Raw genomic sequence first — 24,110 nt, 5'->3', positions numbered from 1 at the left:
CATCATACATAAAATGATTACAGATATAGCAAAGTGAATTGTTATTGCCTGCTTATGCTAACTAGATACAGACCTGCATATACATAGAAATATTAAATTGTTATTGTCTTGCTGTAATTCTCTCTCTCTATCTCCCTCTCGCTCTCTGAATGTCAGTGTCGTTTCTCTACATCCAATCACACGCCATTCGATAAAACTATCAAAATCTGTTGGCACTGCTTGAATTTATGAGAATCGCAGAGAAAGGCGACTCGTAAAAAGGGAATTCTATTTCTATTGCCTGCAAGTATAATGAGAAACGCGAAGACAAAGCTTGAATTGGGCTGCGATATATGCGGCAAACAGCTGTCTCTCTCCGCCTTCCTCCTCTCCCACCCTCTCTTGACAAACACAGTAACTACCGTGTCTGTGTAGATGTAGATGCAGCCGACTGTGGAAATGGTCTTGTGATAATGCTATGCAGCTCCCAGGCGAATACCTTGGCACAGGGACTTGTCACTGGGGCAGTTCAAGTCGCCCGCTCCGCCTGCTTAGAGCACCGACAATAAAAGATAATCAAGCTGCTGTTGCTGCTCTGGCTGCTGCTCCGTCTGCTGCTCTAGCTGTGCAGCTCCTTGGAATAAATTGCCATGTTGTTACAATTTCTTCGTGTTGCCGGCATAAATTTCGAGCTGAGCTGAGGCATGTGCAAATCCGCGCCTGCTGCTCCCAGGCTGTGTACGCATTCGGCCGTCTGGTAGCCGCTGGAGTCGTCTCCTCGGCCTCTTCGACCTCTTCGGCTCAGTTGGCTGACATCCTAAGGTGCAACATGCAAATAATTAATAGCATTATAAGATGCACTCACGAAATCGCGCCGAACAACGTCAAGTGTTGTAATAATTCAGTCGGGCGAGAGAGACAACGAGAGCGAGTGTGCGAGAGGGAGGCGTGGCAGTGTCGCGCCGTGGACAAGGACAATAAATGTTTGGGAAAGGCCAGGCGACCGGGCGACAGAGTCACGCTTCGACATGGCTGTGGACATGGAGCAGCAATACGAATCTGGTCTAGAGGAAATTACATAATGCCCCCAGACGGAGGTGTTAATGCAAATGGCCAAATATGCAAATGGCTCTAATGCCAGCTCCACAGTTGCCAATTGCGCGCATCGCTCGTCTCGCTCGCCCCGCTCCTCACTCTCTCTCTCCTTCTCGCCTAGCATCAGAAGAGATTTTTGGTTTATGCCGCTGCTGCAAACACGCCGGCAGGCAGCATAATTGCCACACGTACGTGGCTCGTGCAAGGACCGTCTGCCCGGCTGCACCTTTCGGTAGTGCAGCTTTCGCTTTGGGTCAACAGCCATCAAGGCGCACTGCATTCATTGAAGACAATCGCTCGCTCGCCGGCTGACATTGATTTATGAACTCGTGGAAAATTAGGCAATGCCATGTTTGGTCACAGCTCTTGCAGCTACCTTCTTAACATTCGCCACAAGCAGCTGCAATGTCAATGAACTCGGCCAACTCAACCGTCGCAGGCAGCAGAAGTCACTTTCTAAGGGAGTCAAATTCTAAAGCTCAAGCTTTAATAAAAATAGTTCAATTATGTTTACTATAAATACGGGAATTGGTGATTGCATCAGGTTATGTAACTCCCCCAGCGACAATAACAAGATGTGGGCCATTTAATAACTGCGATAAAGTTCAATAACCGCAAACGCTGGACAGTTGGCCATATAAAGGAAAGCAGTTAAAAAATCGTATTTGGTTTATTACCAACACCGAAAACGAGTTAAAATTGTGGCGAAAAAATTGCATAATTTGTGTGACATTGCGACTGCATCGAGCCGGCAATAAAATGTCATTTACGAGTGCCCAGCCACGAATATATCTGCCCATATATATACAAATACATATATATGAATTCATTTTTATACAATCCATACACATACATACATGTATATTTATATGTATATGAAATGCACGAATTTTAATTAATTGATAAATTCGGTAAAGAGCAGCCACAAACACGAACAAAAAAAGCGCAGCCGAGGCACAAGAAGTGCGGCTGTCAATTACGAGGACAACAACAGCCACGATAGCTCCTTGCTGGGAGCTGCAGCAGATGGAGGCGATGAGGCGGGCTGCCACATTCGTATTCCCAAGCTGGCCTTTTGTGGCAGCCGGCTGCTTGGGCGTTAATATTCATGAATCGAAATAATTTGACAGTTTGGGCCAACATGCGAGTATGTTGCCAATATTTATGTTTGCTTCGCTTGCTGGTTGGCTTTTTTTTATATACATACATACATATATATATTTTTTGCCGTTGCGTTGGCCATGAGCTGCTGTCAAATGATGCTGATGCTGCTGCTGCTCCTGCTGCTGCTGTTGCATTCGTCTGTCTTCAATCTCCGGTCTGTTCTCTGCCTTCTGCAGTCTTCTGGCTGCTCCTGTCCGCTGCTCGTTGGCAGTGCACTGCGTGAGGCGTTGGTGAAAAGTACTCGAAATAATTGACAGCTGTGGCTGCCTTTTTTGTTAACGTTGCCAACGGCGCTTTGTTGCTTGTTGTCTGCTGCCTTTTAATTGCAGCCTTTTTGCAGCTCCCCGTTGCGCAGCCATCGATCCACCAATTCCGAATGCTGCCGAGCCGATCCAACTGTCCCATCAGTTTTCAACTTTGTTGTTGACTTTTCGCACGCGTCCTTATCCAGCCATCGCCATCGCCGTCGTCATCGTCAGCGTCATCGACTTGGTCAGGCATTGTGCCATTAAGTCATCTTTGGCGCATCTCTGGCCGTGGATTATCCGGAGTTGGCGCTTTGAAGCCGCCTCTGGCAGCAGTGCTCGCCTCTTTAATAGTCACATAAACTAGACGTCTTGACATTTATTATGGAGGCTTACCGAAGCTCAGTCCAGGGCTGCACACGCCGCTGCCCATCGAGCCCAGGCGGGGCTACTCTGGCCATAAAACTCGCCTCTCAATGCGTCTCCTGGATGTCAGCAACATGTTGAGCAGCCATCAAATTGTGAGGAATCACCTGCCAGAGATTAGCCCTGGCCCAACTGAGCATTCTCATATTTGGCTAAATTTTGATGGGAACTTTTCGATATTTCCCTCATTTCACTCATAAGCTCCGCCTTAGAGAACATCGGAAGTGCTGTCGTGTTGACTGCTCTGCATTCGTCGAGCTCAACAAGTTTCCCAACCAATCATCGCGCTGTCTGTGACTGCTCGAGTTAGGACTCAATGTGTGTGCGTGTGTGTGTATGTGTGGGGTCTCCTGCTTTGCATGGTCAACTGCTGTTTCAAGTTGAGTACTTGAGACAAGCCCTCGAAGAGAGTTAACAACTTCCAGAGTGGTTATATCGTAAACCAATTAATTGAAGTGCAGTTACAATGCGCCCAGAGGTTGACAGGCCGACGGAGGGCAGGGACGACGCGACGTAGCACTGGCCAATGGACCTGTTCCTAAGGTTCATATAGAGGCTGGCCATAGGCGTGTGTCCATGCAACAGCTGCGTTCGCCCTAATTGTTTTAATGAATTTGCTGCGGTTTTGCGCAATTTGCATGCAACTTTTCCATTACCAGGGCCGACAGCATGAGCTGTGGCAGTGGCAGTGGCAGGGGCAGGAGTCGGGGTGATATTAGTTTGTCACTGCATCAAAATGACGCAGGGCAGTTGGAGGCCTTCCGGCTCTGCCATTTTGCTGGGCATTTTCGGACACGCAAATTGCTAATTGAAAATAAATTGCACTTTAATTTGTTATGATGACGAAAGCCCAAGCCGGATTGCAGCTACAGTTCGATGGTTGGTGGGTTGGAGGGCGGCGGGGCGTTGGGGCGATTGCTAACTGCCCTTGCGTTGCGGTCAACAGTGCCCCAGTGATAAATTGTGCAAATGCTTGTCAAAGTGCCGGCCACAAAGTGACCAAGAGATCGGTCAAATTAAAGATTCGATATGCCACTTTCACTCAACAGCAGCTGCCGAGTGGCTGGCCGGGTGTGGGCAACTCCAGACGCTCAGACGGTAGCTGTTGTCCACGCCCACACACCCACACACCCACAGCCACACAAGGCGAGTGACAGACGCGGTTTCTGCAACTGCCACTCATAAATTGCAACCTATTTAAATGCGCGCTCTGGTGGGGCAGTCACACCACTGAGCAGCTCCTGGCCGCACGCACTCGGTTATAATTTTGCAGCTCTAATTGCACCACTGAGCGCAACTGTGGGACGAGTTTGTGGCTATTTTTGTGACTATTTCTCGTTTAATGAAATTACAATAAACGCACGTCGCATGCAAAGCAGCCGCCGCCATCGCCGCGGCTTGTCGACGCAATCAGCAGCAGGAGGAGTAGCTCCAGCTCCAGTTCCAAACTCTAGCTCCAGCTGCAGCTGCATCAAGTTGCAGGCGTCGTTAGCAGCGTCCATTAGTGCGTTGGCGTCTCACAACGTTTTGTTGCCATCTCTTTTGGCTTCTTTTGTGGCCTGGTCCGGTCTGGTTTCGGCTGCGAGTGCAGGTAATCCCTATTATTAGCGCAATTAGTGCAGCCAGCGCGGAGCGAGTGTGTGTGCCCATTGTGGGAGCCATGTACTTAGCACTGATTGGGTTCATAATGGCAGGCATCTCGGGGTTATTCAATACCAAATGCTGGCCATAAATTGAGCGTTTGATGAAACGCCTGCGTGGGCTCGGTCTAATCAGGCACTCGCTCAGCAGTCGAGCACAAAACACCTGTTGACAACTGACAGCAATGGACGGCGCGAAGGACCTATTAGCATTCCACAGCCAGGCCTGCTGACTGTACTTGAATATCAAAAGGAAATACCGTTGGCCAGCCACTTGTCCAGCTCAATTACCGCAGCTGCTCCTGACGTACGTCCACGGCCTACGTGATGCAACCCTCCGGGCTTAGCCAGAGGAGCACCTGTTGCCAATGCGCTACCGTTGGCCAAGCCCCCCACACATACACGCAGCACCACCCCCACCAACCACACCGCGGACTCATAACTTGTTAACGCTGACAACGACGACAACGGGATTTGAGCACTGATAAAAGTCTGTAATGCTATATGGACGACAGCAGAGCGACTGGGCGACTGGGCGGCTGGGCGTACGCTATGGAAAATCAAGTAAAAATGAATATAAAAAGCAACAAGAAAAATCATATTTAATAAAATGACAGCTGCTGTCAGACGCCGTCAAAAGGTGTTTGCCATTCAGCAACAACTTTGCTTGCCGGGCACGAGCAGCCAACCGAGCAATTCAGGAACCCAGCCAGAGCCAGAGCCACAGCCAGAGCCAAGTCGAGAGCCACCCGCGACCAAACAATGCGAACAGCGAATGGCAATTGTCGTATATTCAATATTTTATATTATTTGTAGCCATTGTTGTTGTTGCTATTGTTGCTGCTGTTGCTGTTGCTGTTGCTGTATTTTGTCATTGTGTCTTGTCGCCTGTCTTGCGGCCCCTCTTATTGCATCGCCCGCGCTTTGCATAGCAAATGGCCAATTAATATTAAGGTGGGCGTGTGCCTCGGTCTCAGTTGTTGTTTTCCACATATTTTTTGTATTTTTTTGTTAGCTTTATATCTTGAATATCTTGAGTTGCTTGACTTACCGTATCTCTGGCCTGTGATGAAGGAAATGTTATGCAAGACATGCACGTATTGCAAATTTGCTGAATTATGTGGTTAGGCGGTGTCCCTTCGTCCAGAGACGCTGCCCAGAGACGCTGGCTGGCAAGAGTTATGCCTGGTTATATAAGCTCTTTGACAGTAATGAGAAAATTAAATCAATATTGCTTCTACGAGTGCTGCAACCACAATGTGCCAAAGGAAGTGCAATATGGGCGAAGAGGAGAACTCGACTTAAAGTCCCGCCGATGCAATTTATTATAAATGAAACCAACTAAAATATCAATATATGGCAGCAACAACAACAACAATGGATGATTCTTAGTTTCCAGTTGAGCTGAAATGTGGGTTAGATCGCTGGAGATAGCAGGCGCTGGCTGGCATCTGCAATTGTTGTGGCAGTAACCGAAAATTATCATAACTAAAAATTATTGTGAATTCAGAGGGAAACGCGCAGATATTCAATTGGCTGAAAATGTTGGAAATTTGCAAAAAGGCAGCGCCAATTGCGCACAACGGCAACAATTGCTGTTGTGGCAGCAGCAACAGCCGCAGCAACAACAATGGCAATGTCAAAGACGCTGCGAGGATGCAACTATGAAAATTGCGTTAGAAATCTGCAATTTATATTGCGATGCCCCACACACAAGCAGCAGCAACAGCAACAGCAACAACAATAGCACACAAAGAAAAAAAAAAGAGAAAAAACCGAAAACGACCAGCCCAGGTTCAGAGCAACACAAATACGATTGCTATCCAAGCATCGACTGCTTGAACTGCCTCAACTGCCACCGGCGTACCTGGCGAATCTCTCCGAAGAAACAAGTAAGACAAAAGCCAAACACAAATAGCCAAGTCCGAAATACACTAACTCCAACTGGAGCTGGACAGTCAATATACTATACCCAAAGGCAGGCAGTAGATCAGCCGTACTCGTTCACGTAGCTGATCTACCTCTGGGCTAGTGTAGCTACAGCCATGTTCGATAATCACAATTGTTTGCAGCGAGCCTGCACAACTCAACGCATTCCGGCGTCTGCTTTGTTGCTGTTGCTGCTGTCGTCGATGTTGCCGTTGCTGTTGCTGTTGCTGCTGTTAGCTGGGCACAGGAAACATTGGAAAATTGAGCATGGAAATGAACGCAAAAAAAGCACATACAAAACCAAAAATAAGAGAAAAAGAAGGCTCTACACAGAGCGAAAAAAATCGCTAGCCAAATGGCAACGGAAAACCTCTTCATTCAAGTCGTCTGTCTCCGTCTCCTGCTCCAACTCTGACTGCAGCACCGCCTCTGCCTTCGTCTTTGTGGCTGTCTCATTTCGTATGCGCGAGGCGTTTGCCTGAGAGGGTACATTCCAAGGCTCAGGCCTGGGCCGGCGTTGAGAGTCTGAGGCAGCTCAAACGCCAGCTCTGGCGATTTGTTGCTGCTTCAAGTGGAGCAATTATTGCAACTGCAACAGCAGCAGCAGCGGCAGCAACAGTCGCCGTTGAAAGTTTTTGGCATTCGGTGTGTGGGGTAATGCATCATCACATGGGGGCACGCCTGGCCTGCCTGTCCTGTCCTGTCCTAGCCCGGCGAACATTCACATTGGCACCGCATTCAAATCGATTTGGTACGCATCTTCCTGCAACATGTTGCGGAAACAGCAACAGCAACAGCAACAGCCACAGCCAGAGCAATACAAGCAACAGCGCGCCAAATTGATTTGTTGCTGCTTTAGTGTTAATTGCCAGACCACGACTAGACCGGGACAAAGCTACAGCCAGAGTCTGAGCAAGAGCCAGAGTCAGAGATAGAGCCACAGCCAGTAGAAGGAGGAGGCGTCATCAACATGGTCGTGTGGACATGAACTAACTGTAACTGCATGCAGTGGCTCAGGTGGTTGCTGCTGTCGTGAATGTGGGGCACTAGAGTTACGAGTGGGCGTTTCACAAAGACACACACACACATACACATACACACATGTTTGCTTGGCTTAGGAGGCAAAAGGGGGCAACTAGATTGCAATTATGAAGTACGTGTTCGAATGCGTCGAAAGCTCACAAATTTCTAATGATGATATATTGCAGCTGGCGCTGGCTACATAGCCAAGGACTATCAAATTAACAAGATCGTCGCTTCCGGCGTACAATTGCTGGCAACGGCCACGGCAACAGGCCAGAAGCTCCAGCGAAGCGAGTACAGAATTCAATTGACTTGCGCATTAATCTTGGCGCTAGACTCTAGGCCCGTTGCTGCCTGCCTCTTGTTCGGTTTCCCACAGCAGCAGCATGCGAAATTTATGCCAAGCGGCGACGGGCGGACGGGCGGACGGACGGGCGACGAGTGCAGATTTCACGTCAAAACTCATGGGTGTACAAATGCATCATTCTGATGGTCATCATCAGTCTCTGCCTATCAAACAATCGACAAAACAAACAGCAGCAGCAGCAGCAACAGCGGCAGCTGAGGCGGCGACGGCAGCAACATGTTGCCGCGACATTGCTCGTTGGCGTTGGCAACAATTACCCAGAGCTGGACCCAAGTCCAGGCCCTGAATGTTTTTCTCTATGCGACAGTTTTGTTTGCTCGCCCATGTGTATGTGTGTGTTTGTGTGTGTGTGTGTGTGTGATTGCTGACTGCTACAAATTTCAACGTCGCACAAAAAGTCAGCCACGACAGCAATCTGCACTTGAAAATCTAACAGCAGCAACAGCAGCAGCAACAAACACCAAGCACAAGGAACTGGCTGCCACCGCGTGGCAACCTGTTTCAGCACTTGACCATGCACCATGCCAACATGTTGCCGAATTGACAATTTCGTTGCGCATGCGCAGGCAACAGTTGCTGCTGCTGCCGCTGCTGTTGCTGCTGCTGCTGTTGTCAATTGTCAGTTGGCGCAGTTTTGCAACCACGTTGCCTGCTTTATGCAAATTGCAGCAGTCAAAGCGCTTCTATGGCCATGACCACTGCCCCAGCCCCAGTCGCAGCTCCAGCTTCAGCTCGAGCTCGAGTTCGAGTTCCAGTGGGCGTTTGATTTCAATCGCCAACATTTTCACATATCCATGGCCATATGTTGCTGGTGTCGACACAACGGGCACTCGTCCTGCAGCAGCAGCAGCGGTTTATGTTGCCTCTTTTCTAGTTTTCTTTCTATTATTTCTTTAACGGTTTGCCATTTCGATTTTATGTTTAGTTATATTTCAGCTCTGGCTCGTTATTTTTCATTGGCTCTGGCTCATATTTGGCCTCTTGATCTCACTTGAATGCCATGCCGAGTGCCCAATCTCGCCTCGACATTATTAATAATCATTTTTCACTGCACGTCCCATTTTCGGGTGTTGATCTGTGCCTACGCACACAATTTGTACGACCCAGCCCCAGACGATCGCCAAGTGTTGATATACATCCACACATACATGCAGCGCCCCCTCCAGCTACTGCATGGCATTTGGACCCCGCCTCGACGCGTCGGTGGCCTATCGACTCTATCGGCATTTGTTCGCTTATCATGTAATTTGATCTTAATGCGCATCGTGTTTATTTATTCTACCCGAAAAAAAAAATAAATAAAAAGAATTAATCCTCCACACTTGTATTGCGCAAGGGGATCGCGGGTGCAGCTCGCGCTATATTCAATCGATTTATTGTGAGGTTGTTAGCTGTCAAGTGGATGGCATTAGGCATCGGCCAGCCATGTCAGCGCTGTGACATTCCAAATTGGGCATGGAAGATTTCGGTATGTATGTGCGTGAGCGTTGCCCTACGCCTACCCACGGACAGTTGCACGATCGTTAGGATCTGAGCTAATCAACGCGACCACAGGAGAGTTGACAGTGAGATAAATGATATGGAGACTCATTTCTAATTGCAGTCGAGATCCTTGAGCAGATTTCACATTAACCTAGATCGCAGAAGATTCTGGCAATATTATATATATTAAGGGCATTTCACTTACTCAGAATGCCTGGACAATTCGCTTACATAACTTTACTATTCTCATTCGATATGTGTCGAGCCCTTTCATGCAACTGATATGCTCAGCTGCAGCTCATAAATATGCATTTCAAGTGCAATCCGAACTGCTGGCACATGGACTCCGCCAACGTTGCGTCGTCGAGGTTGCATTCAAATGCGTTGCACGTCGTTGGGGTCGTTAAAAATCGAACACGCACTCAATCGAACAATCGAACTATCGAGTCACATTGATCTATGGGCAGTCGCAACGGAACGGAATGGGGCGGGACGGGGCTGGACGGGACTGGTGAAGTGAACTGCTTGGGCGTACAATATGATTTACGATTGAGCCATGAGGAATGTCACGATTTAATGGGCTTATCGAAGCTGCCTTCTCAGCCCCGATCGCCCGTTTCCAATTCCTGCGTTGGCTGCACTGCGTGCGGTCTAATTATTTTATTACGAACTTGTCGCTGCAACGGGCAATGGGATATGGGCGATGGGATATGGGATATGGGCCATGGAATGGGATGGGATGCGTTGGGGTGTGGCCAATAATTTTCTAATTAAAATTTGAAGCTCGACTCAGCATTAAAAATCAGTCGCGCTGCGTAAAGAGTGTTTTGATTTATTGCATAAATATAAATATAAATAAACATATATATAAATACAAATGTGTGGCGGCGGTGCCCCACCTGGCAACAGGGGGTCTGCTCGGCTGCAACGCTCCACCTGTCTAACACTTGCATTTTAACGATTCACTGCATGCCCCCAGCTGCAGCTAGGGCCGAAGGTGCGACCCGGCCGCAGTGCCACAAACTTTACGGCCAGCTTGAAGGGCGAACGAAAATGATTTCCACTTTGATTTGGAGTCCCTGATTTATTTGAGCCAATGTTGGCAAAGCGCAGGCGCTTGCCACATAAATTTCCACCAACTGCCCCAACGATATGAACTGTAAAAACTCACCATAATTTTTAATTGTACAAATTTATGGCCAAGCCGAGACTCGAACTGCCAGCTGCAGCTGATGATGCACTGCCTCGTCCCGTTGCTCGTTGCTCGGTGCTCGTTGATGGCGTTAGCGGTTCTTTTGTCCCCAGCTTTATCTGGTTGACCAGTTTACAGCCGATTTATGGTCGATGACCACTGCAGATAGCTTGATGGCGAAGTTCCCAGGGCGGCGCTATTAAAATCAAATAAAATCAATGTTTTTCCCATTTTTAAACTCGGCCTATTAATGAATAGTCCAGCATCATAAATCAGTAATCTATATGGGCTACGCACAGCCCACGCCCTCCACCTGGGGCCCCAGTTTTCATTTTATTTTGTGACATTGTTCGAGTCTACATCAAAACTTCGTTGTAATGATGCATTTATAAAAATATAAATATGTTTGCTTTTTATGCTCACAGCGCGATATTTACATTCATTTTACTGCGAGCTGGACAAAAAAAATCAGCATGAGAATACAAAATGATTTCTGAGCTCGTTTGTGGTCCATTTATGGCGTACTTAAAAGAAAAACTCATAAGTTTTCATATGATTGAATTCTTATTTCCGTGGACAACTAAAAGAACAGCTGTTACAGCTTGTCAAATTGTTCAGCCACAATCTTCTCGTCTGGCTGCTGCTAATTAAGTTAAGATAACATTTCTGTCCTATCTGTTCCACTTCAAGTGAAGCTCTCAGCTAATTGTTTCGCAGCTTTACTGAGCGTATATAAACAACTCTTGAGCTATTAACCGATTCATTTCCGCAGTTCACTTGCAAAATGAGACCTGGTAAGTCCGGAAAATATACCTCTTGAGCATAGACTGTTCAATTAAGGCATTCTATACTTGCAGCAATTGTAATATGGATTGCTTTGCTGAGCATTTCGCAGGCATACACCCCGGATATCTGCTTCAAGAAGTCTTTCGGCTACAAGGTCGCCGATCCGAAAGACCCTAAATCATATTTCCAATGTCTTGGGCTCCTGGGCAAAGTGTGGAACCATTGCGATGACGGATATCGTTTCAGTGGACCGGAGCAAAAGTGTATGCTCGATAAGCAGCCAAAGGCAGTCGGAGATGGCTCCAGCGGTCCAGATAATGTTTTCAACATAAACCAAAATATTTCCATGTACAAGCCGATTATATTCAATATCTTTGGTTCACTGTGGAAACCATCAAAGCCAAGACCACCTTTGCCTGAACCTACAACAACGGAACCACCCATTACTACAGGTAATACTTGCTTGGACTATAATTAACATAGTTTTTATTCAAATTTGTATTTGCAGAATCCAGTACAGCATCTTCTTCTTCTTCGTTGGCTCCTGACAGCACCACAGAGAGCTCCTCGTCTTCGTCAACTTCAAGCTCTACCGAGAGCTCCTCGTCTTCATCAACGGCCAGCTCTACTGAGAGTTCCTCGTCTTCGTCAACGGAGAGCTCTACCGAGAGCTCCTCGTCTTCATCAACGGCCAGCTCTACCGAGAGTTCCTCGTCTTCGTCAACAGAGAGCTCTACCGAGAGCTCATCCTCTTCGAGTACGCCCTGCACTCTAACCACGGAGGCCAGCTAAGTCGACGACTGGTTTAATATCAATCAGAGCTGAGACTAGCATCGGCTCACAGGTTGCGCAGACTTTAAAAAGAGCTGTTAAAGGTTAATGAGAAAATTCAATTGCAATGGTGATTAAATATTAAGGGTGCATTCGGCTCCGAGTTCATCCCACTTGCCACTGTATAATTTATTTCCACTTTGCATTGGTAATTTCAGCAGGTTTCACATTTGTTTGCCATTCAGCCGGTGTTTTAGATAAAAACAGAAACAGAGAACAAAAACCAAAAACCCCCAAAAAAAATCGAATATTTTCGCATAAACAAGGCGACAAACGACAAAAGCCAACAACATGTACTGTAGGTAGGCTGCCAAGCACGTCTCTCCTGCTCCATATAAATATCAGCCGGGCTCTCATATTTCAATTTCGATTTTTAAAAACGATGTGCGAGGTAAACGCAAACAAACCCACGACAAAGCAGCAAAATAAACAGACAGCAAATACACAAAAGTGCGTTTATACTATATGGAGATATGCTCTTTATATGTGCTACATATATAAATTGCGATACCCTGTAAGCAGAGAAGACTGTGGCGAGGGTAGATAGAAGGCGATGAAATGAAAGTGTTGGATATTTGATCTAGTATATATACTTGAGCAGAGTAAAGTGTGGAGAGAGTGTATTGAAAGGAATATTATTAAGGGATATGAATATAAGAGGAACTTGTGGCTTTGGTAGAGTTAGTTGTAGTGAGGGTATAATCGAAGCATATTATGCCAAACTCTAAGTCTACATTGTAAATCATTTGTATTATATATTTCATAGGCTTGAGCTTTACATATTAGTATAGGGTATCTATGAATTCAGCAGTCATAGCATGAACGTTGCTAAACGCTTAGCGCGTATCTATGCATTGGACGTGGGTCTGTGTGTTTGGGTCCGGGGATCTGCTGCTGTTATGGACTGTGGCTGTCGTTCGCATAAATGCAACGAAACTTTTGCCCTTGCACATTTGATGCCAATTCCGATGCGTTGCAGTTGTTGTTGTTGTTGCTGTTGCTGCTGTTGCTGCTGCCGCCATGGAAAATGTCCAAAAATGAGGCACAAACATGCGCATGAATTTTGCAAAGCCAACAACAACAGTGGCAGCAGCAGCGGCAGCGGCAGCGGTAGCGGCTGTGGCAGTTGCACTAACAAGTTGCCACTGCCAGGAAATGTAGCGCAAATAAATGAGGCAGTTGGCAGTTGTCCCTGGACATGGACCCAGGCCTGTGGCTATGGCTGCAGCTGGGACATGGGACATGGGACATGTCCACCAATATTTTAGCCATTTGTAATTTTATACTTATTTTTGCGCAAGCGTTAACAGTTGACCGCAGCTCCTTTTCGGTGTGACCCCCGCGTCGGACAGCCGTTTGCATTTTAGATTTGGCCACATCGGAAATTCTATATTCTATATGCAGCATGTGCGTTTTGGCAGCAGGGTCAGCAGGCGACTTGCAGCTGTCGCTGCCCGGCGGCAGTGCCTTAATAAGTCAGTGCGAGACCCGCTCACCTTTTCGACTAATTGCTGGGCGATAGTTGGGCGCTACTTTCGCGCCTCGCGACTCTCGCCTCGTGCTCCACCTCGGGGCGCAGACGGGCGGCTATTTGCATAAACATGCAAACGTGGCTAATACGCCGGCTGCGACGAAGACGGCGGCGACGACGGCGACGGCCAACTTCCGTCTCAAGGCCAACTGTGAAATGAACTACAATAAAAATAACACAAAAACTGAACCAGCTCGAAACTACGAAAATTCAATTAGCAGTTGGCTAGAGCGCAACACGAAAAGGGCGTGGCTGCGGACGTAGAAAATCTAAGCTAAGCGGAGCACAAACTCCAAAAGACTGTCGAATTTAGTTTATGTGCTGCCTCTGAGTTATGCCAACCTCCTGCAGTCGAACTTGAATCAAACAGAACAACAACAACAAGATCTCGAAACGAAAAAAGAAAAATAACAGCTACTACCTACCGCATTTTGTGGCCAAAATGGTTGACGACGTCGCCAACGGCGGCGTCTCGCAAGTGGCGTTTTGTCAAATATTTGCAGCCTGCGCAGGTAATCGGCATTGGCAACGGGCAATGGGCAATCGGTCTGGCAGCCAGTTTTATCCCTGTTCCGCTCTTCACGACTTTTATTTAATGAATTTCGCAAATTTTTGTGGCAGCATCGCACGCATGCGAAAGGCGCGGAGTTCAGCGAGTTCTGCGACTGCCGCTGCGACTGCAACTTGTCTCCGCATACACGATGTGCAAATAATTGTCTCAATTCCACAAATGCCATGATCTGCAAAAAAGAGAGGAAAACAGACTGAATGAGTCGCCGTCGCCATTGGCCTGGAGCACCTGCGAGAGATTATCGCGCCGAATGCTTAGGAACCCAAAGCACATACTCTCCAGCCACTGCTTAGAGGGCATTATATGCCAAGCATTTGATCAGCAATGCCCAGATAGCGTATAATGTGAGAGAACATGAATAATACTAGCGCAAGCGAAGACAAAAGCTCCACTCAAATTATACTTATGAAAGTATTTAAATGGCAAATCCGTATATCCGTTTGTAAATCTCATTCCCCCTACTCTATCTCTCTCTCTCTCTCCCTCTCTCTCTTGAAGCAATTTACAGGTGTGGGAAGTCTAGCAATTGCCTCTGCATTGCCGAACTCTTTCACGATGTACGTAAATTGCCAATGCACGGCAGTTGGCGGCTTTTGGGCGCGTTCTGGCCAATGAATTGCCAAACGCTGATGACAATGAGCTTGGCCAACAGTTGCAGTTGGCCCTGAACGTCAGCAGGTAACAGCCACATTACCGAGCCGAATGGCCTTTTGTGCGCTCAAGTTCGAAAAGCCAAAAACAACAGAGCACAATGTCACACCGAAGCTGCAATACTCTTTACATTTACAAGCAATATGTGACCTGCTATATGTAGGTCAGAAGAAGAGGTTTCGATTAGCATAGAATAGCGTTGGAAGGTCTTTGATCCATAATATATCATATGCTGCTTACATTAGTTTTATTTCTGTTTCTCTACTAATATCGACTCATTAGTCTTTCTTTATTCTACACACACACTTCATGATCACCTCAAAAAACTCTCGAAAAGTGTATAGCAAGAGGAAGAAACAATCGTCAGTCAATTGCTAAACGATTTGGGGTATGCGCGACAGGTATGCCTATGAGCCTGAAGCTGTAGCTGTAGCTGAGGCTCGTTGGCTGCTTGAGTTTCAGTTCCTCAATTCTGGCTAAGAGCTGGCGACAATTTTGCAATTGTCTGCGCTAACAGCAGCAGCAACAACAACAACAACGACAACGATGGAGGTCGTCGCATTGCGCGCATAGCCGACAATGAAAAGCGCCGCCAATTGCAACTTGCATACAAAAATCTGTTTTGGCTCTTGATAATTGCCATTGAATGGAGCTCGTTTTGGGTATTTTAGCCATGGCCTGTCCGACTGCCGACTTGGCCGGAGGTTAGGCTCATTTAATTGTTGTCGCTACCGTTTCGAAACCACCTTGAACCTGACTCAATGCCAGAGACTTTTGGCCACTCGGCAGCAACCTGTGCGTGGGCAGCTTCAATTACGCGCTCTTGCTGCAGGCCCGCCCGCTGTGACGGCCGCGCCTCATGCTTCAGTGAGCTGGCAGTCGAAAAAAATACAGAAGATGGAAGAAGAAAACTAATTAATAAATTAATTATGCCATTACACCAATACACACACACACACACGCACGCAGCGACTAGGTGGAAACTCCCTGAGGTAAGAACTCACGCACTCTAATTATGAATATTTTCATGCTGATATATGCACACACTCAATGTTGTTGTTGTTGTTGTTGTTGTTGCTAGGGGAGTTGACTTAATTAGCCACCCAGTGAGGCAGTGCAGCACTTGTGCCGGCTCCGATATGTGCAGCAGGTTGCCCTCATGACATGAACTTTGGGCGAGTTGTATATATTCTCATTTTTTTTTGGCAGCTAATTAGTGAAATTTGAATACATAATTTCACACACACACACACGCATACACTCGCACACACATGCATATTTAATGTGCATGCAAAGTCTATGCATTTTAATGGAATTTCTTTACTTGGCCGCATGCATACATATGTATGTGTGTGTTTATATATGACTCGTTGCGATAGAGATTTGAATTTTATTTTCATGTTAACAGTTCTATTATCCTTGTGGCTGTATCTGCTGTCCAGCCGTTGACCAAGAGCCAAGCCGATGATAAATCGCGCCATTTACTCGTGTGCGCCCAGGTAAATATATCAGCTAGGCAAGGTCATAAATATTAATTGTGTTTTCGGGGCCCGGCAGTGCTGCGACTGGAGCTGGAGCTGGAGCTTGGGCTGGTGCTGGTGCTGGTGCTGGAGTTGAGTTCAGGAACTGGAACTGCCTTTAATTTTTTGCATGTCTCGCCTGTTATGTTTGCCTGTGGCTAGTATTTGTTGTTGTTGTTGTTGTTGGTTGTTGGCATTATCAATCGATCGAACGCGAGCTGCATTTACTTAGCGGCTAAGCCAAACTCCAGCTCGAATCAACAACAACAACAAAGACAACAACAACGACAACTTGGCATTATTGTTAATAAATATTCCAGATTGCAGTCTTACAACAATGTGTTCGACGAGCTAGTGCCAGATGATCAACAGATACCCTGTATGAATGGGAAAAGCTAGGATATATTTTTAATAGGCAACCATTGCCAAAATGAGCAAATGATAGTTTATTGAGCGCACTGATAGATTGGCCAATGCAACTTTAAGCCTTAAATAGCAGCGAAACAGAAGGGGGCAGCAGGAGAAGCAGCAGCAGCAGCAGCAGCAGCGGTAGCAGGAGTAGCAGCAGTTGGCCTGCAGTTCATAAGCGTGGCGCTGCTGTGATTAATATCCGAGGAATGCAGTTTATTGTTGTGCGACGCAGCAGCAGAGCGGCCGGCAGAGGCGTGGCCAAACGCGACACATGCAGCGGCCGAGAGGTGGCATATGTGAGGGGAAGCGGCAGAGGCAGAGAATTATACGCCTAACAGTGGGCCGCAACGCAAATTTGTGTGCATTATTTTTGGTTGCCGCTGAGCGCTTTTTGCTGGCCATTTTAGCTCAGTTATAAATTACAGCGGCCATGGGCTACGTGTGTGTGTGAGTGTGTGTGTGTGTGTGTGCTGCTTGCATAATCTGTGTGCTGAAATCTTTGGCATCCACTTGCGCATATGCAGAGGCCGAGCCAAGTGCGGCTCCAGTCGCTCAGCACCCATATGCAGCCTCAGCTCCAACTCCAGCTCCAGCTTCAGCTCCAACTCTCCGTCTCTCTAGAACAATAGCAGCCGGGCCGCGCACTCACAATGGAGCAGAGGAGCGTAGCTGGAACTGAATGGCCGCCACTCTCATAATAGAGTCATAAAATTTTAGTGCGCCGCTTGGCTAATCCCCCCCTCCAGCCCGTTCAGCCCCCTGTGGCGCCTGGGACAAGAGTATTCGCATCCACAAACACACACACACACACAAGTGCACACAAGTCCAAGTCCAAGTCCAAGTTCAAGCCAAAGTCGTTTCGCTTTGTTGGCCATTGTCCCGGCCATTTACTCGGACCATAGAAATATATAATTGTGATTAATTATACGACATAAAAATGTTTTAGATTCAACATTTTGATGCATTTATTAACCGAAAAATCACTTGAAATGAGCGGTTTTTAAACATTGTATTGCGCCCCCCGGGAACAACGCTCCAGGAGAGGAGAGGAGAGAAGAGGCGAGGAGAGAGAGCAGCCAGCGAACGAGAGGCCGAGAGGGAGGGGCACTTGTGAATGTTTGCTCGATGGTCGATGGCCTCTATGCTTAGCCAGCTTAGATCTATTATCAGTTGTAATAAAAGTTTGCTTTTCTGTTGATTTTCGTATGTTTGGGGCAAGCAGCTGCTGCTGAGCTGGCTTAGAGGCACACTTTGGCTCCATCAACATGAATAGTTTGAATGCTTTGAATTATTTTTAATAAAGCAACGTAAACAAGTAGTTGAGTAAATTATGATCGTATCGACTGCTGACTTTTGGTTGCTTTTGAGCACTCTGGAGTACTTAATTGAGTTCCTGCTCCATTCGACATAGTTGTTGCTCTTTGACTGGCGGCGACAAAGGCCCACTTGAAGGAGCACCAACAGCAGCAGCTTCGTTATCACACAACATGCCAGCACATGGGAATTGTTGGGCCGACTGCCAGCAGATGCCGCCTAAAACAATGAATGGGGACAGCAGCAGCCGCAACAATTCATCGACTGCAACTGCGCGTCTTTCGCTGTGTCTGCTGCAGCATTTCATGCCCATCAAATGCATTGACATTGAACAATTGCGCGTAATGTTGTCGTACACTTGACAAGCGCGCAAATTGTAGTGCTACCTGTGCCAGATACCTGCTACCAGCTACCAGGTAACTGCCGTCGCGCAGCCAAAGCGAAAGCTCGAATCTCGATCAGCAGCGGTTCGTCTAGCCATATGAAAGAGACAAACAAAAACGAATATCCCAGACGTACTACAACGAACTTTTAATGCTCTAACTGAGCTGAGATAGTCTGTTTAACAGAGCTGATTATTGATTGATATGCAATATATACATATTTGTCCAAGTACTCATCCATTTTGATGGTGCTCAATATCCAATAAGAATCCAATTTCTCCATCAACTCATTAGGCTCTGTGAAAGTGTATGAAATCAACAGAATTTGATGGAAATTGGCCAAGTTGTCTGTCTGTCTGTCTGTCTTGGCGCTGTCTGTCGAGCATGTTGCGCAGCCTAATGAAGCGACGACATTTGTGGCAACAACAACAACAGAAAACAGTAAACAGAAAACAGAACAGAGCCACGGACATGCCACAAACGAATGAGACATGTCAGCATCGGCCATTTGGCCATTTGCCAAATATGCAGCGACAACTGAACGCTAAATGCTATCCAGATTAATAAGCCCAGTGTGTGTGGGTGATGGCATCATCTGTTGAGCCTTGAAGTGACTGCGGGTCGAATAGATAGCAAAAGTCAAAAGTTATTTGGCCACGCTTCTGGGCGAATGCGAATATCGTTACGTGCCAAACTTGGCCAAGGCAATAATTTTCACAAGCCGTTCAAGATTTCCACTGCCAACTGCCAACTGTAAAATGCATTTTTGTACACCTTAAATGGTCCGAGGAAAAAGTTAGCTGAACGCACGATAAAAAAAAGTGCAGCAAATGCGGCTAAACTGCCAGAGCTGACTGCAGAGAGGCACCAATACAAGTACCTTTTATATCTATATGTGTATGTGTATGTATATATGCCTTTATATATGTATATCGTATGCATATCTATAAGAAACAGTTAGGGTGATTGCCAATATGCCGCACCGGCCACGGTCTCTGGCTCTAACAGTCCTTAATTCCATGTGCAATTGCAATGTTCTATTATAATATGTGATGAGGTGGGCGTGGCAATGCAGAATGTTTTTACTGCCATGCATAAATGCAATGCTAATAAGATATCATTTAACAATTAGAAATACAATTAGGCTCGCATTGCTAGACTCCTGCAGGCCGCTCTATATAAGAGCAATACCCAGTTGCCAACCTATCAATACAGTTTGAGCCATGACGACCTATAATATACCCCAGAAAGGCTGGAGACGTATTTATGCGCTATTCGTGGACGCTTGGATGGTGCTGCACGAGAAAACGCATCCGCAGCACACCTCGCTCTATTATAATCGGCTGCAGCTCATGTAGTATCGGTACTCCAAATGATCATTATCCGATTTCATTGTCCTCTCTCCGCAGGGTCATGGGCATCTATCCGAACAAGGAGCAGCGCCGCTCGCCCCTTCGCCACCTCTGGCATAGAATAGTCCTGCTGCAGACGAACCTCTTCCTGGTCACTCTGCTGTTTGCGCTGCCAGAGTCGGCCAATAATATAGTCGACTTTGGTCAGAATATTCTGTGGATCGTTTCGGTTAGCTATAATCTCGATCTGCCTAGTGGCCCAACCAACTCTGATCGCTTCCCATTCGCAGTGCTTCTACTTGTCAGTCAAATGGCACTACTTATACTTTCGGGCGGACGACGTTGATGAGATTATCAATGATCTGGATGAGTGCCATTGCCAGGCCGTGAGTGGTGCGACGGCGCCAATCATACGCCGCGAGCAGCGCAGGTTCTTTCTGATAGAGTCCTCACTGACACTGGGCTGGCATGTGTCCAATACGCTGTTCATTGTCCTGACGCTATCGCAGCCTCTGTGGACGGACCAGAAGCTGCCGTTCATTGCGGCTTATCCTTTCGAGTGGCACGATCCAGAAAAACATCCCATAGCTCATGCCGTCATATACATTTGGCAATCCTATTTCGTAGCCTACAACATGGCCTGTATCCTCTATTGCGACGTTCTATCGGCGCACTTGTTCGGCCAGCTGGCGATCAACTTGAAAATTCTGTGCATTGAACTGGACACCTTTGCCAGGCTGCATCAGGGAGATGAGGAAAAGTTTCGCAGCCAGCTCGGTGACCTGATTAAGCTTCATCAGAGAGCCATTAGGTAAGTGGGCAGCCCAGATTAGATATGTGTACGTATATCCAGATCAGCTCTGAATCGTTGCTGTGCCAATAGGAATGTGAATCGCGTCAACGAAGTGTTCTATGCGCCGCTCACAATGCAAATGCTAACCGAGTTTCTACTGATATCTCTGTCCGCGTTCGAGACTCTGGCCTCTAGACAAGACCTCCAAGTGGCCAGCAGATTCATTATATTTATGATTCTAACGTTTTTCCATTGCGCCTACTATTGCTATTTTGGCGACATGGTCACCGAGTACTCGAAGCAGGTGGCCCAATCCGCTTACGGCGCCTACGAATGGTCGCCAAACTCGAGGATCATACGACGTGATCTACTCTTCATGATTTGCCGAGCACAGCAGCCGCTGTCCCTGACCCCCAGCCCGTTTCCGCCCTTCAACTGGATCACTTTTATGAGCGTGAGTAGAGCTCGTTCCTATATACGTACATATACATCAATCTATGCGTTTCAGATATGTAAGCAGTGCTATAGTGTACTGACACTCTTGATGGAGAGCATGGATTAGGCGTACGCCAATGCAAGAACTCCACTGAATTAAATACCCAATAAAAATACCACTTACAAATCTCGAGTCCATTCGCCGTCTCTTAAGGTTAAGGTAATTTCTGCCTGGAAGCCTTAATCGCTGCCCATAAACCAATCCAAGCAACCCGACGACTCTCCCTCTCTCTCTGTCTCTTTCTCCCGGTCGGTGCGCCTGGGCAGCTGCTGGCACGGCAGCAATCGGGAGACGGTTCCGTTTGGTAGCCGCGCCACAAAACTATTTACGTTTACAAAATTATGTTGTACTCTGGCATTTTTATCAATAATTTCAGCTTGGCTGAAAGAAAGTCTCGCAACGAGGTTGCATTTTATGCATGCGACCCCGTAAGGTCGCCCCGGCTACGGGAACGTCAGCCGATCCAGCTGAAAGTCAGATCCAATAACTGTGCTCATAAATCGCAATTGTGTGGAACGTGGGGAGCTCAGTGGAGGCTGGTTAGCTGGCTAGCTGGTTTGGCTGCTCCGTCATTAGCTTGATTGAATCTTATTGTTGGCAATTAACCTTCCCAGCTAGGAGGCCAAACAGCAGCCGCAGCAGCAGCAACAACAACAACAACAGCAGCAGCAGTAATTCTGTGCTACATCCTGGCAATCAACCGTGGGTAATAACTTCATTTGTTGCGACGCGCATGACACATGACACAACATGTCATCTGCTTATGCCAAAACTAATTGCCAGCGACAACTCAGCCGCCGCAATTAATTAGCAAACGCTAAACGGAGGCCTAGGCAGCAGCCATAGCCAGTTCGCTGTTGTTGTTGCTGTTGCAGCTGCATTTGCATGCGCACGAAATGCAGAATCGTCGCAGCAGCAGCAGCAGCCGGAAAAACGGGCACAAAAACACAATCATGACGTGCCATGCCAAAAAAAAACAGAGAAAAATGGAAAAAAAAGTAAAAAGCTCGCATATTGTACACCAAATTTCACTTAGGCAGAAGGAGCGCCAGTCCCCGCCAGACATCGGACAGCGGACAGCGGACAACCGACGGCAGACGGCAGACAGAAAACAGTAAACGTTGGCCAAGTCGAACAGCAAACGATTTGTCAGAGCATAGCTCATTTGAGAGCTCACTTCCTACTTACGTTTGAATATTCGCATTCGCAATTGCATTTTGCCAGTGTTTACTTACTTAGCACAGTTGGCCAATCCCTCGCAGCTCCGCGCCCCAGCCACAGCAGGCACATCAGCCGCATTGCATGCAGATGCAGCGCCTTTGTCATGACATGACAGCAGCCTAATTCATCATTATGGCTACACGGCTGCAGTTGCGACTGCCTGCCTGGCTGTGGATCTGAATGAGACTTTTGTCGCGACTTTCGCTAGACGATTGCATGATGCATCCTCCTCCTCGTCCTCCTCCTTCTCCTGCCGCGCTTGCTGCCAGCCTAGTCTAAGCATCTGTGCAGCCGATCTCGTTAGACGACGTGCCCGTGCCCGTGCCCGTGCCTGTGCCTAGCCCGATTCCATGGCTTAGGGATTCATTCATGCGCAGTAGTTGGACTTTTCGCTTGCATGCAGCTGACAATGATGATAATAATGATGATGCATGTGGGGAGTAGCTGAGGTGGGCATTGTGGGGGCCATACAAAGTGCACTGTCGATAGCCTGATGATTTGCCTGTCGGCATCGGCATCGGCATCAGCAACAGCCCCAGCTCCAATCCCAGCAACAGCAACAGCAACAACAACAACACGACGTCGACGACGACATTATCGTCAGCTGGCAGTCAGAAGTCAAAGATGTCAGCTGAGAGACGTTGCTGCTCTCTGTACTTCTTATCCGACATTGTATCTTTGAGTGTGGGCTTGCCGAAAGCAATGGAAAGTTATTGAAAGCCTGTAGGCCTGTCAGTCCATTGCATCTAGCTTTCCCGAATATACATATATTGCAACAGCTCAATGGCTTCGACTTTGATGGAGCAATAAATCAAATCAATTGAGCTGAACTCTTTCAACTCTAAGCCGAACAGATCCAATTTTAATTGGCTTACAATGTGCATATAGACAATAACATGATTCCAGCTCTTGTTGAGAGTGATCTATAGGGTAGTGTGGATGGATTGAGTCCATTGTCTTACCAATTACCTTACCAGCTGGAAATGTACTGAAATGATATATGTTAAATAAAGTTCTTAGATTAGTAGCCCCCTCCTCTTTCAACCAATCGAAGTCTCTAACAACTTTCCATGTCCAATCTCTCTCTCTCTCTCTCTCTCTCTCTCTCTCTCTCTCTTCTCCATCATCAGCTTAGCCAAAAAGGTGTCAACTCTTTAGTCGAGTGAACTCTTTAGCCAGCCTAGCGTATGTAGCGCAAATGGCATGCACGACTTCATTATGAGGCAATGCAGCGAATGCATCATCAACGTCAGCTGGGAGCACTCTCATTGCTAGCACCCAATTCCTGGCTCGTGACATGGTGTCTAGGCCTTAACTAGGTTCGATTGCTGGCCAAAACTTCTGATTGGTAACTGTGCGAGCTTTCGGTTTTCGGGGCAGTGCTCATCAGGCGCGCTGGCAATGCACGAAAATGTGCCTCAAATTTGTTTGGCAACGGCAACGGCAAAGACAACGAACGGGCAGAGGTGGTTAGCAGCCCATGGAGCGTCCATTAAATTCCTGGCCGGTTCTCGCTAATGAAGTCATAAAACCGCATGACATTTTCGCTACCTCCACGCCAAGGAAAGCCCCACGGAAGGCAGATCTCACTTTTGGTCTGTCTCGAGTTGTATTGGGGCGCTGTCGTACATACAATTGTCTGGTCGAGAGGATTGCTGTCCAAGTCCGTTCGGCTCGATCGTTCCAATATGCAAATGGACCTCCGCCC

At 47.3% G+C, this 24,110-nt stretch overlaps 2 protein-coding genes across 2 annotated transcripts; both read left to right on the top strand.

The window, feature by feature from the left end:
• The first annotated feature begins 7,248 nt into the window (after nucleotides 1-7,248).
• Nucleotides 7,249-12,287, top strand: LOC108650595 (uncharacterized). Its single transcript, XM_018099783.3, has 5 exons — nucleotides 7,249-7,324; nucleotides 7,687-7,791; nucleotides 11,315-11,336; nucleotides 11,383-11,780; nucleotides 11,837-12,287. Exons 1-5 carry the CDS (start codon nucleotides 7,249-7,251, stop codon nucleotides 12,118-12,120), a joined length of 885 nt encoding a protein of 294 aa, XP_017955272.2. The 3' UTR covers nucleotides 12,121-12,287.
• Nucleotides 12,288-19,763: 7,476 nt separating this feature from the next.
• Nucleotides 19,764-21,402, top strand: LOC108650184 (putative odorant receptor 65b). The gene is made up of 5 exons (XM_089259224.1): nucleotides 19,764-19,894; nucleotides 19,950-20,121; nucleotides 20,183-20,703; nucleotides 20,776-21,139; nucleotides 21,194-21,402. Exons 1-5 carry the CDS (start codon nucleotides 19,764-19,766, stop codon nucleotides 21,245-21,247), a joined length of 1,242 nt encoding a protein of 413 aa, XP_089115350.1. The 3' UTR covers nucleotides 21,248-21,402.
• The last annotated feature ends 2,708 nt before the right edge of the window (nucleotides 21,403-24,110 follow it).

Source organism: Drosophila navojoa, chromosome 4 (assembly GCF_054131105.1).
Source record: "Drosophila navojoa isolate 15081-1374.11 chromosome 4, UAZ_NAV_1.0, whole genome shotgun sequence".
NCBI classification, from domain to species: Eukaryota; Metazoa; Arthropoda; class Insecta; order Diptera; family Drosophilidae; genus Drosophila; species Drosophila navojoa.
Note: the sequence above shows the minus strand (reverse complement) of the source record. Positions and strands in the feature narration are given on the sequence as shown.